General features: G+C 41.9%; 2 protein-coding genes across 3 annotated transcripts in view; one reads left to right on the top strand and one right to left on the bottom strand.

The window, feature by feature from the left end:
* Positions 1-14,995, top strand: part of LOC311109832 (gamma-crystallin M3-like) — a gene marked incomplete at both ends in the record, with an annotated part of 37,497 nt that overhangs the window by 11,874 nt on the left and 10,628 nt on the right. The gene's annotated exons all lie outside the window — the stretch shown is intronic.
* LOC311109834 (gamma-crystallin M3-like) overlaps positions 3,233-14,995 on the bottom strand; it is a gene marked incomplete at both ends in the record, with an annotated part of 26,459 nt that continues 14,696 nt past the window's right edge. The window contains 3 exons of one of the 2 annotated variants that reach the window (XM_084152836.1): positions 3,233-3,514; positions 3,664-3,903; positions 8,383-8,539. In XM_084152836.1, coding sequence (XP_084008962.1) covers positions 3,233-3,514; positions 3,664-3,903; positions 8,383-8,511 — 651 coding nt within the window. Of the gene's footprint in view, positions 3,515-3,663; positions 3,904-4,022; positions 4,038-8,382; positions 8,540-14,995 lie in introns of those variants that run through there. The other variant, XM_084152835.1, reaches the window with a different exon arrangement.

Below are 14,995 nucleotides of genomic sequence, written 5' to 3'. Positions count from 1 at the left end.
TTCTCTCATGTCACCCCGCTCCTCTGCACACTCCACTGGCTTCCAGTTGAGGCTCGCATCTACTGCAAGACCATGGTGCTTACCTACGGAGCTGTGAGGGGAACGGCACCTCCTTACCTTCAGGCTCTGATCAGACCCTACACCCAAACGAGGGCACTACGTTCATCCACCTCTGGCCTGCTAGCTCCCCTACCTCTACGGAAGCACAGTTCCCGCTCAGCCCAGTCAAAGCTATTCGCTGCTCTGGCACCCCAATGGTGGAACAAGCTCCCCCACGACGCCAGGACAGCAGAGTCACTGACCACCTTCCGGAGACACTTGAAACCCTACCTCTTTAAGGAATACCTGGAATAGTATAAAGTAATCCTTCTTCTCCCACCCCCCATAAAAAATACATTTAAAAAAGGTGGTTGTCCCACTGGCTATCATAAGTTGAATGCACCAATTTGTAAGTCGCTCTGGATAAGAGCGTCTGCTAAATTATGTAAATGTAAATGTAGTTGACTCAAAGAGAGAGAAAGACAATAGATGAACAGTTTTGAACAAACTAATTTCTTCCAAAATGAAGGAGAAGCAAGAGAGAGATAGAGTTTCACTTACTTAGCTAGCAAATGCAGCTAGCTAGTTTAGCCTACTCAAACACCCTGCTCAAACAGTTAGTTTGTTGGCTATGACTATACAACACTGGAACTCTTCCAAGACAAGGTTAGCTGCTTACTGACTGTACACTGTAACATTACTGCATGATTGTAGCGGGTTTACTAACGCGTTAGTTCTATTAGCTATGTTGACTATGACATTACTTTAGCTAATATGGTGACAACAGTGTAGGGTGTGTGTAGTGGTTATGATATGGTTTGGCTAGGAACGTTTTTTTTGCCCGGTTACATACAGCTGATGTGTTGTGCATTGTAGTCCACAAGCGAAGGGAAAAGGTGAGAGGAGGAGATCGCATAGATTCGAGAAGGAATACAACGTGGCTGCTATGAAAGTGAACTGTGTTTACGCGTGATCGGGGTGTATTAATTCTGCCGATTCTGTTGACAAATGTTTCTTAAACGGAAGCAAACGGAACAAAACGGGGATAAACATACCTGAATTTGTCCAATAGAAACTCTTGTTTGCAACTGTTGGACTAATGATTACACCCTATATCAGCTAGATGCAGGCAAGAGTGTGCAAGGCGATATTGAATGTGTCACTGTCTGTCCATGTGTCACTGTCTGTCACCTCAAATTTTTCTCTCGACCTGTGTGCACCTACGTTGTAAACTTTAATTTATAGGCTAGGTTGTAGCAACCTCATGATGGGTATAGGGAACATTTTGGTATCATGTAGTAGCCTAAACCTATCACTTTTACATTGAACTGGGTGAATGGAATATGAATGACAGTCATCCAATGTGCTGTAATAGAAATAAGGCCATGCTCATGAAAAAAAGTTTTTGTCCTCCCTCATCTTAAACGGCACTGACCGCCACTGATACCAATGTCCACATGCTCTGTAGTCAAAAGCATGAAAAAAAAAAAAGGTCCTAAGAAAATGACTCTCTATGGAGTCATAATTTTCTACAACTACAATGAGTTCCCAGTTGATCCCACACACCAGTAAGATTGTCAGACGTTTGCTTGCCGAGAGTACTTAGCACCTCTGAACAGAGTGTTGGCAGTCAATCTCTTTTGTGTTCACACCGAACAGACTTTGAAGCCATCAGTCTTGTTAAAATACTCCAAACTAGAAGGTAGGAGTAGTGTTGCATTCTTAAGCTTAGTTTGGTAATGCTAGTCCCTATGTATTTTGTTTTGTAGGTATCCAATGTTGGCTAATTAGCTAGCTAGCTGCAATAATGTTGCTATTGTTGTAGAATGCCCTTGGTGATACTAGCCAGATGGCCAGAGCTAGATAACTAGCTAGCAAGATGACAAAGAAACAATTTAATTCACTCTCCATAATCCCAACTGTTAGCATGTCATTCGCTAGCTAGCACAACATATTATTTCCTTTTTGTTGTCACTCCTCTCGGCTCCCCCACTTTGTGCTCTCTGATTGGCTCAAAGTCAAGTTGTCGGCCACTGAGGAGCATTGTGCTTCTACAAGTAGAAGCGGGTAGGTTCGTCGGTACGCAGCAGGTATGTTTTTTGTTCTAGAAAGAGAAGGGACGGCCTCCTACTATGATATGTACCTATCGGCAGTCTATCAGAAGTCAGATTCTCTATGTATTTCGTGCTTTAGGTGTTTGCCTTCTCTCAGCGTCACCACGAAAGTCATATTTTTTCAAATTACAAAAAAAGAAAAAGAACTCTTCATGCACAAGTTTTATGATTTCTAAATAACAAAACTATAAAAAATTAACTAAAGGACAGAACCTGATGTTTATTTTGGTTGGAATATTATGGGACATTGGAGCTAACAACCCCTGGCCATTTGAAAACATGCACTGCTGGAATTTAGGCCTTGGGCCAATTCAATAAGAAACTGGCCTGGCTATATGGAGGCCTTGGACCTGCAGGCCACTGTACACTTCCATGCCAAACTATTAATGAGGAAGGAACCTACTAGTGGCGTCAACTAGTAGAGTTTTGGTTAACTCAGAAAAAGGCTCACAGACATACTGCAAATTATTTCTAATTGTAAAGAAAAAATAGATATGTTTTATTGTCACATACACCAGATAGGTGCAGGGAAATGTGATATTTTACAGGGTCAGCCATAGTAGCATAGCACTGCTGGAGCAAATTAGGGTTAAAAGCCTTACTTGTCCTCTCGGGTACTCAAACCAGCAACCATTTGGTTACCAGCCCAACGCTCTAACCGCTAGGCTACTGATGAGCTCTATGTAGAAGAGTTTTCAGTGTTATGAGAGGGAGATGATTTTAGAGTAACTTGAAGTATTACTGTATGTTGACATTGAGTTTGAATATTACATATATATTAAATGTTATCTGGGTATGATTGGTATGGTCTTGTAAGTATACAGATGGTTTGAAGATGAACATATAAATTATGTGGTGGAGAAAAATATACCATTGCTGCTGTTTTGGAACCACAAGAAGAATCAGTGATCATCATTTTGTTATAGATTGCATGCAGATTTTCTTGGGAATAGATTGTATGTAACATTATTTTGTATTAAAATATTCAAATTACCTGAAACATTGAGTCAATTGAATTTGAGATGGATGCTTTTATACAAGCCTTTATTACAAACCTAATATTCACGTCAAACAGTGAATTAACAAGAATCCATGATACGCCTCATAGACTGCCATCTCATGTTGCCCATGCTTCCCCCCATGTTGCTGAAGTTTCTGTACTCCCCAGGCCTCAGGTACATCTGCCTGCCTCTGTAGTTGGGCTGCTCATACATGAGCCAGTGGCCGTCCATCACGTTGCAGGACTGGCAGTCGGACATACGGTAACGATCCATCATGTTCTCACAGTCGTCCATCATCTCGTGCATCTGGCCTCCGAAGTTCTCCCTCTCGTAGATCCTCATCCTGAACTGGCCACTGTGCTGTAAGGGGAAACAACCAAAGCCATTAGAATAATTGCAAAATGTTGACAAATATTTTATTATAAAATGTTATTCCAATTATAACTATTTTATCCAATCTAAACTAATACCAGTGATAACAGACACATATCAATTAGTTGTTTATTTACCATGGGGATGTTTCGGCAGGACCTAATGCAGTCGGACATGCCCATACGCTGGTAGTCACCATACTCTCCTCTCCTCACAAAGTACTGGTTTCCCTGGAAGTTGGAGCGGTCGTACACCATGAAGCAGCCACTCTCCACCTTGCAGGAGTTGCACCTGCTCAGGTAGGAGGTCAACTCAGGGCAGTCGGAGCTGGTCTCATAGGAACGGCCCTGGAAGTTCCTGTCCTCGTAGAAGATGATCTGAAGGGCAAAATAAACAACAATATTGACTCCAAACAGTAATACGACAAGTTCAAAATTCAAATTCAACTGCAATTTTGATTGTTTCTTCAGTGGTGCGATGCTGTAGGTTGGCTTACCTTTCCCATGGTCATGGTGACTCTTTAGGTAGCCTATGGATATAGGGTGATACTTGGCCTGAAAGTCTATAGCTTATGTTCCGTCCTTGGGTACTTTTATACCTGGCTTAACATCAAAAGAACCCCCAGCTCCATTGTGAAAAGTACTGAGTTGTCATAATGGGATAGGGGCCCCTTTACACAGTGGTTCCCAGCTAAATCCTTTATTACTCACCATTGTGTGCATTTGTGAGGTGGGGTCCATTTTTGGATTGTTGCTGTTTGAATGACAGAGAAAAAAAGAAAATTCTCTGGTCCAATTATGATAATTTACCTCAAATGGCACCCATCTACTGTATAATATTATTATAATAACATAACATTATGCACATAATTTAGTGCTGGAAGAAAAATACCTAATATTTGGGAACACATGAGTGATTTGAGAGAGCAAACTCCATGTTATGAGAGGCTGGTAATATATGGTACTGTGTATTGCCTCTCAATTTAACGCACTGACATGTCCTGTCAGAAAAATCACTGAAAACAACAGTAGATCTTTAGATGTTCAGTGATAAGTGATTGATTGACTGGGAATATGTTTTTTATTTCAAAGTCAAAACAGGCTAAATGAAAGTATTTCCTGTAAATTATTACACATGTCATGTACAGGTAGACAACATTATGGCTGGCTTTTGTTTTCAGTTAATCATTGGTGGCAGGTTCACTAACTCCAAAATCTCTAATTCCCTGAGTGAAATGGAAAACCAATTTGCAGTATTGAACATTGATTGGAAATCAGTTCAGTTGATACTTTAATTCTGAATACAAATGTAATCATGAATACAAATTGGTCAACCATTTGTTGCAAGTAATGAAAGCTATTATATATCAGTACTTGAGTTTAGTGGTCTATATAGCCTATTTCTGCTTCAACCACTTCGTCCTTGTTGCCAAACAGCCTGGAGTTAGTCCATTATCCATTGTCTGTTGTCCTATCAACACGCTCACAGCCATAGTCCATTCCCTTTTCACATACTCTGATTTGGACTCACACTCCAACCGTTCCGCGCTCCAATTTGCATGCTCCAATTTGCATTTCTCAAAATTTGCATATATTGAGAAATATCCATTGTTGTCACTGTCACATACTGTAGTTTATCCATTTGAACCTCACCTTGCTATTGAGCCCAACCTTGCTATTAAATCTGACCTTGCTATTGAACGTGACCTTGCTATTGATCCACCTTGCATTCAAATGAACTACCACTTGTAAGGCTTAATGAAGCCTTCATTAGCAATGTGATGCTATATAAGATTTAGTAAAAAGGTTACATTTGTCAAAATACCAGATGGAATATCCTTTAACCTCACCCTTTATTTAGTACCACATTGCTTATGGATGATGTGTGAAGCACTTGTGTAGTGCTTATAAAGGCTATGAATGCCCTATAGAGCCATTATAAATTGTAGTTTGTTTAAAGAGTATGTTTATTTTACCCAAATTTGATGTCAAGCAATAGTAAGTGAGTGTTTTAGGCAAGGTGAGCTTGTTATTCCCCTCAGGATCCACTCTCATTCTCCCCTGGACATGCCTCACTTCCTGATTATGCCAGATATTCACTATTCCTTTAGTCACAGCAATCTAGTCACCCCCATTGGTTGAAATAATTTAGATTGTTTGAGTGTTCTGAGACATTTGAAAATGTGTTTATTAAATTAAAATTGAATGATAAATAGGTTATTGTTTTTGTAGATGTCATCTGTGTAAAAACGAATTTGTTGATATTTTCTATGAGGCATACATATAATGCCTTATAAGTGTATATATAATGTCTTATAATACAAAGTGTTTTATCATACTCACTATAACATCTCGTAATTGTTCATAAGTAGTTATCCATCCTTATAATACCTATAATATGTTATAAGCCCAGAGAGCATAAAATGCATTATAGCATTGCAAGAATGTGAAAATCTACCAAAGAACACTCATATTTCGCACTAGCTACCTATTAGTGTTATATTTAGGTCAAAGCTTCATTTGACTCGGCTAGCTTGATAATTATCTGTTTAGCATCAGACATGTCTTCAGATAATGCTATTAGCAATCTTCACAGTCAGCTGTCTTCCTAGCAAACAGTTAGCTAACTAGCTAGGTAAGTGTCGGCAGGTGCCTAGCTTTTCCAAATATATGTTGCTAGCTAACGTTAGCTACCTAGTCCTGTTAACTTGGGTAAATACAAGACAGTGGTGGCTAGCAGCTCAGACATTTCTACCTTAGCTAGCTTGTTAGCTAGCTAGCTCGTAGCTAATCACACAATGTTGTGCCATTTGCAAATACCTCATGCCACTAGAAATTTAGCTAGCAAACATTAGCTAGCCACTCACTCAAATAGTCTAATCAAAACGAATCTAAATGTAATCAAATGTATTTGTCACATGCTTCGTAGACAACATAAACACGTGCATGTGACCAATAGCATTTGATTTGATTTGATTTGAACTTGTGTGAACTTTGAACTTAACAGTGAAATGCTTACATAAGGATGACATAAATGTAAATGTAAATATGGGTCCATTTCCAACAATGTAGAGTTAAAGATAACACAAGCTGTAGCTAGTCTAGTCCAGCTACAGCTTCCCAAATCCAGGGAGCGAGCCAGCTAGCTAGTTTTCTTGGAGCAGGGGTAATGGCCGGTTTTAAATACCAAAAGGCTGATGTTATAAATCATGCTCAGTTCAAATTAATGCTGTTAATTAGTTATATATGTATGTAGCCATCAGTGACAGAACATTTTAGGTAGGGCTATAATGCTTGATGCTTTTTGGGCTCATAATGCATTATAGTAATGTATTTTAAGAAAGCTATAACTACCTACGATAAATTATATCTTATAGTGAGTATTATAAGGCACTATAAGTGTATTATAAAGCATTATACATGCACTTATAAGGAGTTATATATGTATGCCTCTTAGAAATGATTACCACAATATTTTATTTGATAAGTTTGTGGTTTTGTATTATGGTAATGTTACAGTTTTGGCAGATGGAAGTAGGAAGTGGTTTGATAAATATGGCATGCCACTGCGTAGTGTGAAGGCCTGTGACAAGTTGTCACAAGTTCTTAAGAGTTGAATTTGTGAGTGCTATGTGTGAAATGTTCCTCTTTTTATTGTAGCAGCAACATGCTTGATTATGGCTGAGTAAGGACAGTATGATGTGCTGAGCTGAGCTTTCAATGCCCATACGCTGGTAGTCACCATACTCTCCTCTCCTCACAAAGTACTGGTTTCCCTGGAAGTTGGAGCGGTCGTACACCATGAAGCAGCTGCTCTCCACCCTGCAGGAGTTGCACCTGCTTAGGTAGGAGTTCCTCAAAGTAAACAAAAAAATGAATCACTTAAGCGCCTTTGTCTGATTTCCATGCTTCAATTAGAGGACCTTTCCTTTACAAAAAAGTGGCGTAGTCTTATTTCTTATTTTGGCAGAATTCCAGTGTTAAGAGTTAATCTTGTCTAAAACACCCATACACAAGGCAGTGTCAAGTGCCTAGAATAGGGTAGAGGGGGTCAACCAACTGTCTTAAGTTTTTTAAGACTAAATATAATGTTTATAGAATTTGGGGCAAAAAATTGCTGCAAAAAATAAAGGTTTAAAATCTTTATTAAAAAGTCAATGCACCCTTTAAAGGCAGCACATTTAAAAGGCAGCATCGCCGGTAATGCGCCTCATGGACTGGAACCTCATTTCATCATTTCCCATTCCCATCTCTCTTGTGTTCCTGTACTCTCCAGGCCTCAGGTAGGTCTGCCTGCCTCTGAATTGGGGCTGCTCGTACATGACCCAGTGGCCGTCCATCACGTTGCAGGACTGCATCTCGGACATGCGGTAACGCTCCTGGATGGACTCGCAGTCGTCCATCACCTCGTGCATCTGGCCTCCGAAGTTCTCCCTCTCGTAGATCCTCATCCTGAACTGGCCACTGTGCTGTAAGGGAAAACCACAACAACCAAAACAATTTTGAAAAGAAGATCACACTTTTCATCATCTATTAACTGAACAGGGTGAGTTTGGTTGATAGGATGGCATACAATGCAATATGCCGCAATCTAAAATGAATGAAAAAGATGAGAACAGCACGTTTAATTAGTCTCTTTTTCATTCATTTGCGGACGAGGTATATAGTTGGATCTACACAACCGATGGCGTGGGATGTGTTTTTATGTGGACTTTAGATTACATTTGAGGTGTGAAAACTTTAGACAGACTTCCATTTGGGAGTGTAAAATGGTTGTATGGCATGTATGGTTGTGATCATTGTGGTGTGGTTGTGGATAGTTGTGTTCTGTTGTGCTCTGTCTGCAGAAGTGCTTACCTGGGGGATCATACGACAAGACCTGATGCAGTCGTTGAAGCCCATCATGTGCTGGTACTCAGGGTACTCTCCCCTCCTCAGGAAGTACTGGTGGCCCATGTAGTTGGGGCGGTCGTACACCATGAACATGCCACTCTCCACCTTGCAGGAGTTGCACCTGTTCAGGTGGGAGGAGAGCTCGGAGCAGTCGCTGCTGCACTCATAGGAGCAGCCCTGGAAGTTCCTTTCCTCGTAGAAGATGATCTGGAGAAAGAGAAAGTATGCAATGAAAGTCTGGAAATCTAATTGATTTTGAAGTGCAAAACTCATTCATTTGATCCAGTTCAGAAATTATTCGACATCATTTTAATGTGCCTGACAAAATCAAACAATGCAACCATGCTTATAATTATAAGTCATTATAAGTCATCTATAGTTATCATAGTGTTCTGAATCTAAAAACACACATGAAGGATCTATTTTCCATTGGCAATGGGCTCTGATGCATACTAGATTTATAGTTCCAATGTCAGGTGACGTACAGTTCAGCACTGTGCACAGACTTTGATCAGAACCCCACATTACAGTACCTTTCCGTTCATGGTCACAGTTATTTGATTTCTGTTGTTCTCCCTACTGGCGTGCTGCCTTTTATGCTTGATGTAGCTCTAGAAGAATCTACCGCCCAATTGTATAAAACGCTGAGTCAGCTGAGCATCACTGGGCTCGGTACTGTACTATACATCAACGCTAAGCCCACGGCAAAGAGTTATAATTTAGTGCTCTGTAAGGTAAAAGGGTTTAGATTAGGTCCGATTCGTTTTAGATGAATTGTATAGTGTCTTTAAAATATACTCTGAAGGGTGAATAAACTATGTATTTAACTAACTAATGAACTATGGATTTTCATTTAGCTTCAACATGACATTTGTGCAAATGATGTGCTTATAATTAACCATTTGGGAGAAGCACTTAATAGGCTACTTTCAAACAGCATGTTCATGTTCTTTTCATTTGCATTAGGAATAGGTTTGTACACACAATAAACTTTCACTCAAAAACTATCTTTTGGTATTTTGTTAATTAGTCCACTGTTGATACAGTCCCAAAATGTTTTGCATGTCAGCAGTCAAGTTTTCAAGATGTTGGACATTCAAGAACCAAAGTGTCACCGGCCAAATCATCAAGATGATGCAAAATGCAGACCAATGTACAAAAGTCCCTTTAAAGCTGCAATATGTAACTTTTTGGGCAACCTGACCAAATTCACATAGAAATGTAAGTTATAGATCTGTCATTCTCATTGAAAGCAAGTCTAAGAAGTGGTAGTTCTGTTCTATGTGCGCTGTTTCTATGCTTCCCGTTCACAAGTTTCGGTTTTGTACACCAGCTTCAAACAGCTGAAAATACAATATGTTTGGTTATGGAAGATATAATACACAGCGGTTTATAAGGTACAATGATTCTCTACACTATACTTGCTTGTTTTGTCACATAAACTGCAACCAGGAAATGGCGGAGCGATTTCTGCATAGTGCACCTTTAAAGGGTAGGTAAAGTGCAGGTAAAGGTGTGCCTTACAACTTATATTAACCTGTGTGTATTGTATATTGAATAGTATCAAAATAGTATCAAAAACAATATGGGGGTTGTTTGAATTGCTCCTTGAGTGTATCAGCAAAATAATATTTAAATTCAGTGTTATTTAAGATGTGCATACAAATGTGAAATCTGCAAGTTTTTGTACAGTACATTCAATATAACACCTTATTGAAAGATACTGTGATATTTAGTTTGACGGAAAACACTGTCTCAGGCGCCGCTCCAGAATCTCCCATAAGTATTCCTGTCTCAGGCGTCGCTCCAGAATCTCCCATAAGTGGATCATGATGATCCAAGATGGCGTAGCAGTGCGGTCGTGTACTATGTGTGTCCCCGTGTAAATAGCCAGTTATTTGTATTTTTTTTGTATTTTTCATACATATTTCCCTATCACACTTATCATCCTTCTACTAAATATACTTTCCTGCAACCCGCCTCACTCAATGTGGAACAGATTATATTATTGACTTACCTTTTATCTAGAATCTACAGTTGAAACTAGCTAGCCAGCTAACTAGCTACTTGCTATTAGCCACCGTTAGCGGTTTTCACCCAGAACATCGGATTTTCTGCCGGAATAACTGAATCACTGGACATTAACACCGGATCGCAACTAGCTAGCCGCAACCAAATGGATGTTGCTGTTGGCTAATCACCACTGCCCCCGAAGCAAGCCAGTTAGCCTTGAGCTAGCCTCGAGCCAGGCCCATATCCCGGCTATCTACCTCTCTGTCTACCGGACGGGAGTAGCCAGCTAACTAGCTACTTGCTATTAGCCACCGTTAACGGTTTTTCACCATTGTCCGTGGCCTGCACTACCTACCAGCCAGCTCTGGCCTGGACTATTATCGGCCAGTCTGCACTGTCTGCACAGTGCATTATCGACCCAGAACATATCGTTTTTTCTGCCGGAATCACTGAATCACTGGACCTTTAACTCCGGATCATCGCAACTAGCTAGCTGCAACAAAATGGACGTTGTTGTCGGCTAATCAGCCTTGAGCTAGCCTCGAGTCAGGCCCATCTCCCGGCTATCTACCTCTCTGTCAACCAGACGGGACCTCCTAGAGTCGACACGGAGCCCCGCCGATCCATCACAACTGGTCTGCCGACGTAATCATCTGTGGTTTCAACAGGCTTCCCGTTGCGACGACCACGAAGATCCATCTGCTAGCCCCGGCCCGCTAGCACACGCAAACAACAGCTGTGCTTCCTGCTAGCCAGTGCTGTAGCACCAATTCGAACTGCTCTCGGACTCACACATTGCTGTTCACTGGACCTTATGATCACTCAGCTGCACAGCTGATGCCTGCTGGACTGTTCCTTTACACAGTACCCTGTCCTGTTTATCTGTTTAGTCTCAGCCCAAACTTTCATCGCCATTACCAGTTGTTGTCTTAGCTCTCTCGAATAACACCTGTGATTGCTTTATGCCTCTCCCCCATGTCAATATGCCTTGCCTATTGCAGTTCCAGTTAGTTCGTATTATACAATTTCACTGTAAAGCCCCAAGCCCCTCTCAAATTGCCTCAAATAGCTCCTTTGTTCCACCCCCCATACACGCGGAGACCGGCTCAATCGGTGCCTCCAGTGATGCTATCTCTTTCATTGTTACCCAACGCTTAGGTTTACCTCCACTGTACTCATATCCTTCCATATCCTTGTCTGTACATAATGCCCTGAATCTATTCTACAACGCCCGGAAATCTTCCCCCTTTACTCTCTGTACCCAACGCACTAGAAGACCAGTTCTTAAAGCCTTTAGCCGTATCCTTATTCTAGTCCTCCTCTGTTCCTCTGGTGATGTAGAGGTTAACCCAGGCCCTGCAGCCCCCAGTATCACTCCTACTCCCCAGGAGCTATCATTTGTTGACTTCTGTAACCGTAAAAGCATTGGTTTTTTGCATGTTAACATCAGAAGCCTTCTCCCTAAGTTTGAGTTATTCACTGTGTTAGCACACTCCGCCAACCCTGATGTTCTAGCAGTGTCTGAATCCTGGCTTAGGAAGGCCACCAAAAATTCAGAAATTTCCATCCCCAACTACAACATTTTCCGTCTAGATAGAACTGCCAAAGGGGGTGCAATCTACTGTAGAGATAGCCTGCAGAGCTCTGTCATATTATCCAGGTCTGTGCCCAAACAGTTTGAGCTCCTACTTTGAGCTCCTACTTAATCCTACTCCTACTAAATCCATCTTTCCAGAAATAAGTCTCTCACTGTTGCCGCTTGCTACAGACCCCCCTCAGCCCCCAGCTGTGCCCTGGACACCATATGTGAATTGATTGCCCCCGATCTATCCTCAGAGTTCGTACTGATTGGTGACCTAAACTTGGATATGCTTAACACCCCGGCCATTATACAATCCAAACTAGATGCCCTCAATCTCACACAAATTATCAAGGAACCTACCAGGTACAACCCTAAATCCGTAAACATGGGCACCCTTATAGATATCATCCTGACTAATTTACCCTCTAAATACACCTCCGCTGTCTCAACCAGGATCTCAGCGATCACTGCCTTATTGCCTGCGTCCGTAACGGTTCCGCGATAACGGCTCACTCATCACTGTCAAACGCTCCCTAAAACACTTCAGCGAGCAGGCCTTCCTAATTGACCTGGCCCAGGTATCCTGGATGGATATCGATCTCATTCCGTCAGTAGAGGATGCCTGGTTGTTCTTTAAAAGTGCTTTCCTCTCAATCTTAAATAAGCATGCCCCATAAAAAAAAATCTGAACTAAGAACAGATATAGCCCCTGGTTCTCCTCAGACTTGACTGCCCTTGACCAGCACAAAAACATCCTGTGGCGTACTGCATTAGCATCGAATAGCCCTCACGACATGCAACTTTTCAGGGAAGTTAGGAACCAATATACACAAGCAGTTAGGAAAGCAAAGGCTAGCTTTTTCAAACAGAAATTTGCATCCTGTAGCACTAACTCCAAAAAGTTTTGGGACACTGTAAAGTCCATGGAGAATAACAGCACCTCCTCCCAGCTGCCCACTGCACTGAGGCTAGGAAACACTATCACCACCGATAAATCTACAATAATCAAGAATTTCAACAAGCATTTTGCTACGGCTGGCCATGCTTTCCACCTGGCTACCACTACCCCGGTCACCAGCTCTGCACCCTCCGCTGCAACTTGGCCATGCCCCCCCCCCCCCCCCCCCCCGCTTCTCCTTCACACTAATTCAGACAGCTGATGTTCAAAAAAGAGCTGCAAAATCTGGACCCCTACAAATCATCTGGGCTAGACAATCTGGACCCTTTCTTTCTAAAATTACTAGCCGAAATTGTCGCAACCCCTATTACTAGCCTGTTCAACCTCTCTTTCGTAACGTCTGAAATCCCCAGAGATTGGAAAGCTGCCACGGTCATCCCCCTCTTCAAAGGTGGTGACACTCTAGATCCAAACTGTTACAGACCTATATCCATCCTGCCCTGCCTTTCGAAAGTTTTTGAAAGCCAAGTTAACAAACAGATCATCGACCATTTCGAATCACACCGTACCTTCTCCGCTATGCAATCCGGTTTCCGAGCTGGTCATGGGTGCACCTCAGCCACACTCAAGGTCCTAAACGATATTATAACCACGATCGATAATACACAGTACTGTGCAGCCGTCTTCATCGACCTGGCCAAGGCTTTCGACTCTGTCAACCACCGCATTCTTATTGGCAGACTAAATAGCCTTGGTTTCTCAAATGACTGCCTCGCCTGGTTCACCAACTACTTCTCAGATAGAGTTCAATGTGTCAAATCGGAGGGCCTGTTGTCTGAACCTATGGCAGTCTCTATGGGGGTGCCACAGGGTTCAATTCTTGGGCCGACTCTTTTCTCTGTGTATATCAATGATGTCGCTCTTGCTGCTGGTGATTCTCAGATCCACCTCTACGCTGACGACACCATTTTGTATACATCTGGCCCTTCATTGGACACTGTGTTAACAAACCTCCAAACAAGCTTCAATGCCATACAACACTCCTTCCGTAGCCTCCAACTGCTCTTAAACACAAGTAAAACTAAATGCATGCTCTTCAATCGAACGCTGCTGGCACCCGCCCACCCGACTAGAATCACTACTCTCGACGGGTCTGACCTAGAGTATGTGGACAACTACAAATACCTAGGTGTCTGGTTAGACTGTAAATTTCGCAAAACAAAACCTCCTTCACTCATGCTGCCAAACATGCCCATGTAAAACGGACTATCCTACCGATCCTTGACTTCAGCGATGTCATTTACAAAATAGCCTTCAACACTCTACTCAGCAAATTGGATGTAGTCGATCACAGTGCCATCCGTTTTGTCACCAAAGCCCCATATACAGTGAGGGAAAAAAGTATTTGATCCCCTGCTGATTTTGTACGTTTGCCCACTGACAAAGAAATGATCCGTCTATAATTTTAATGGTAGGTTTATTTGAACAGTGAGAGACAGAATAACAACAAAATAATCCAGAAAAACGCATGTCAAAAATGTTATAAATTGATTTGCATTTTAATGAGGGAAATAAGTATTTGACCCCTTCTCAATCAGAAAGATTTCTGGCTCCCAGGTGTCTTTTATACAGGTAACGAGCTGAGATTAGGAGCACACTCTTAAAGGGAGTGCTCCTAATCTCAGCTTGTTACCTGTATAAAAGACACCTGTCCACAGAAGCAATCAATCAATCAGATTCCAAACTCTCCACCATGGCCAAGACCAAAGAGCTCTCCAAGGATGTCAGGGACAAGATTGTAGACCTACACAAGGCTGGAATGGGCTACAAGACCATCGCCAAGCAGCTTGGTGAGAAGGTGACAACAGTTGGTGCGATTATTCGCAAATGGAAGAAACACAAAAGAACTGTCAATCTCCCTCGGCCTGGGGCTCCATGCAAGATCTCACCTCGTGGAGTTGCAATGATCATGAGAATGGTGAGGAATCAGCCCAGAACTACACGGGAGGATCTTGTAAACTTTATGTAAAGTGTTACCAAGAAAACAATTGGTAACACACTACGCCGTGAAGGACTGAAATCCT

The sequence above is a fragment of the Coregonus lavaretus genome, assembly GCF_964263955.1.
Source record: "Coregonus lavaretus genome assembly, chromosome: 35".
NCBI lineage: Eukaryota > Metazoa > Chordata > Actinopteri > Salmoniformes > Salmonidae > Coregonus > Coregonus lavaretus.
This window is presented reverse-complemented; position numbering and strand designations above follow the sequence as displayed.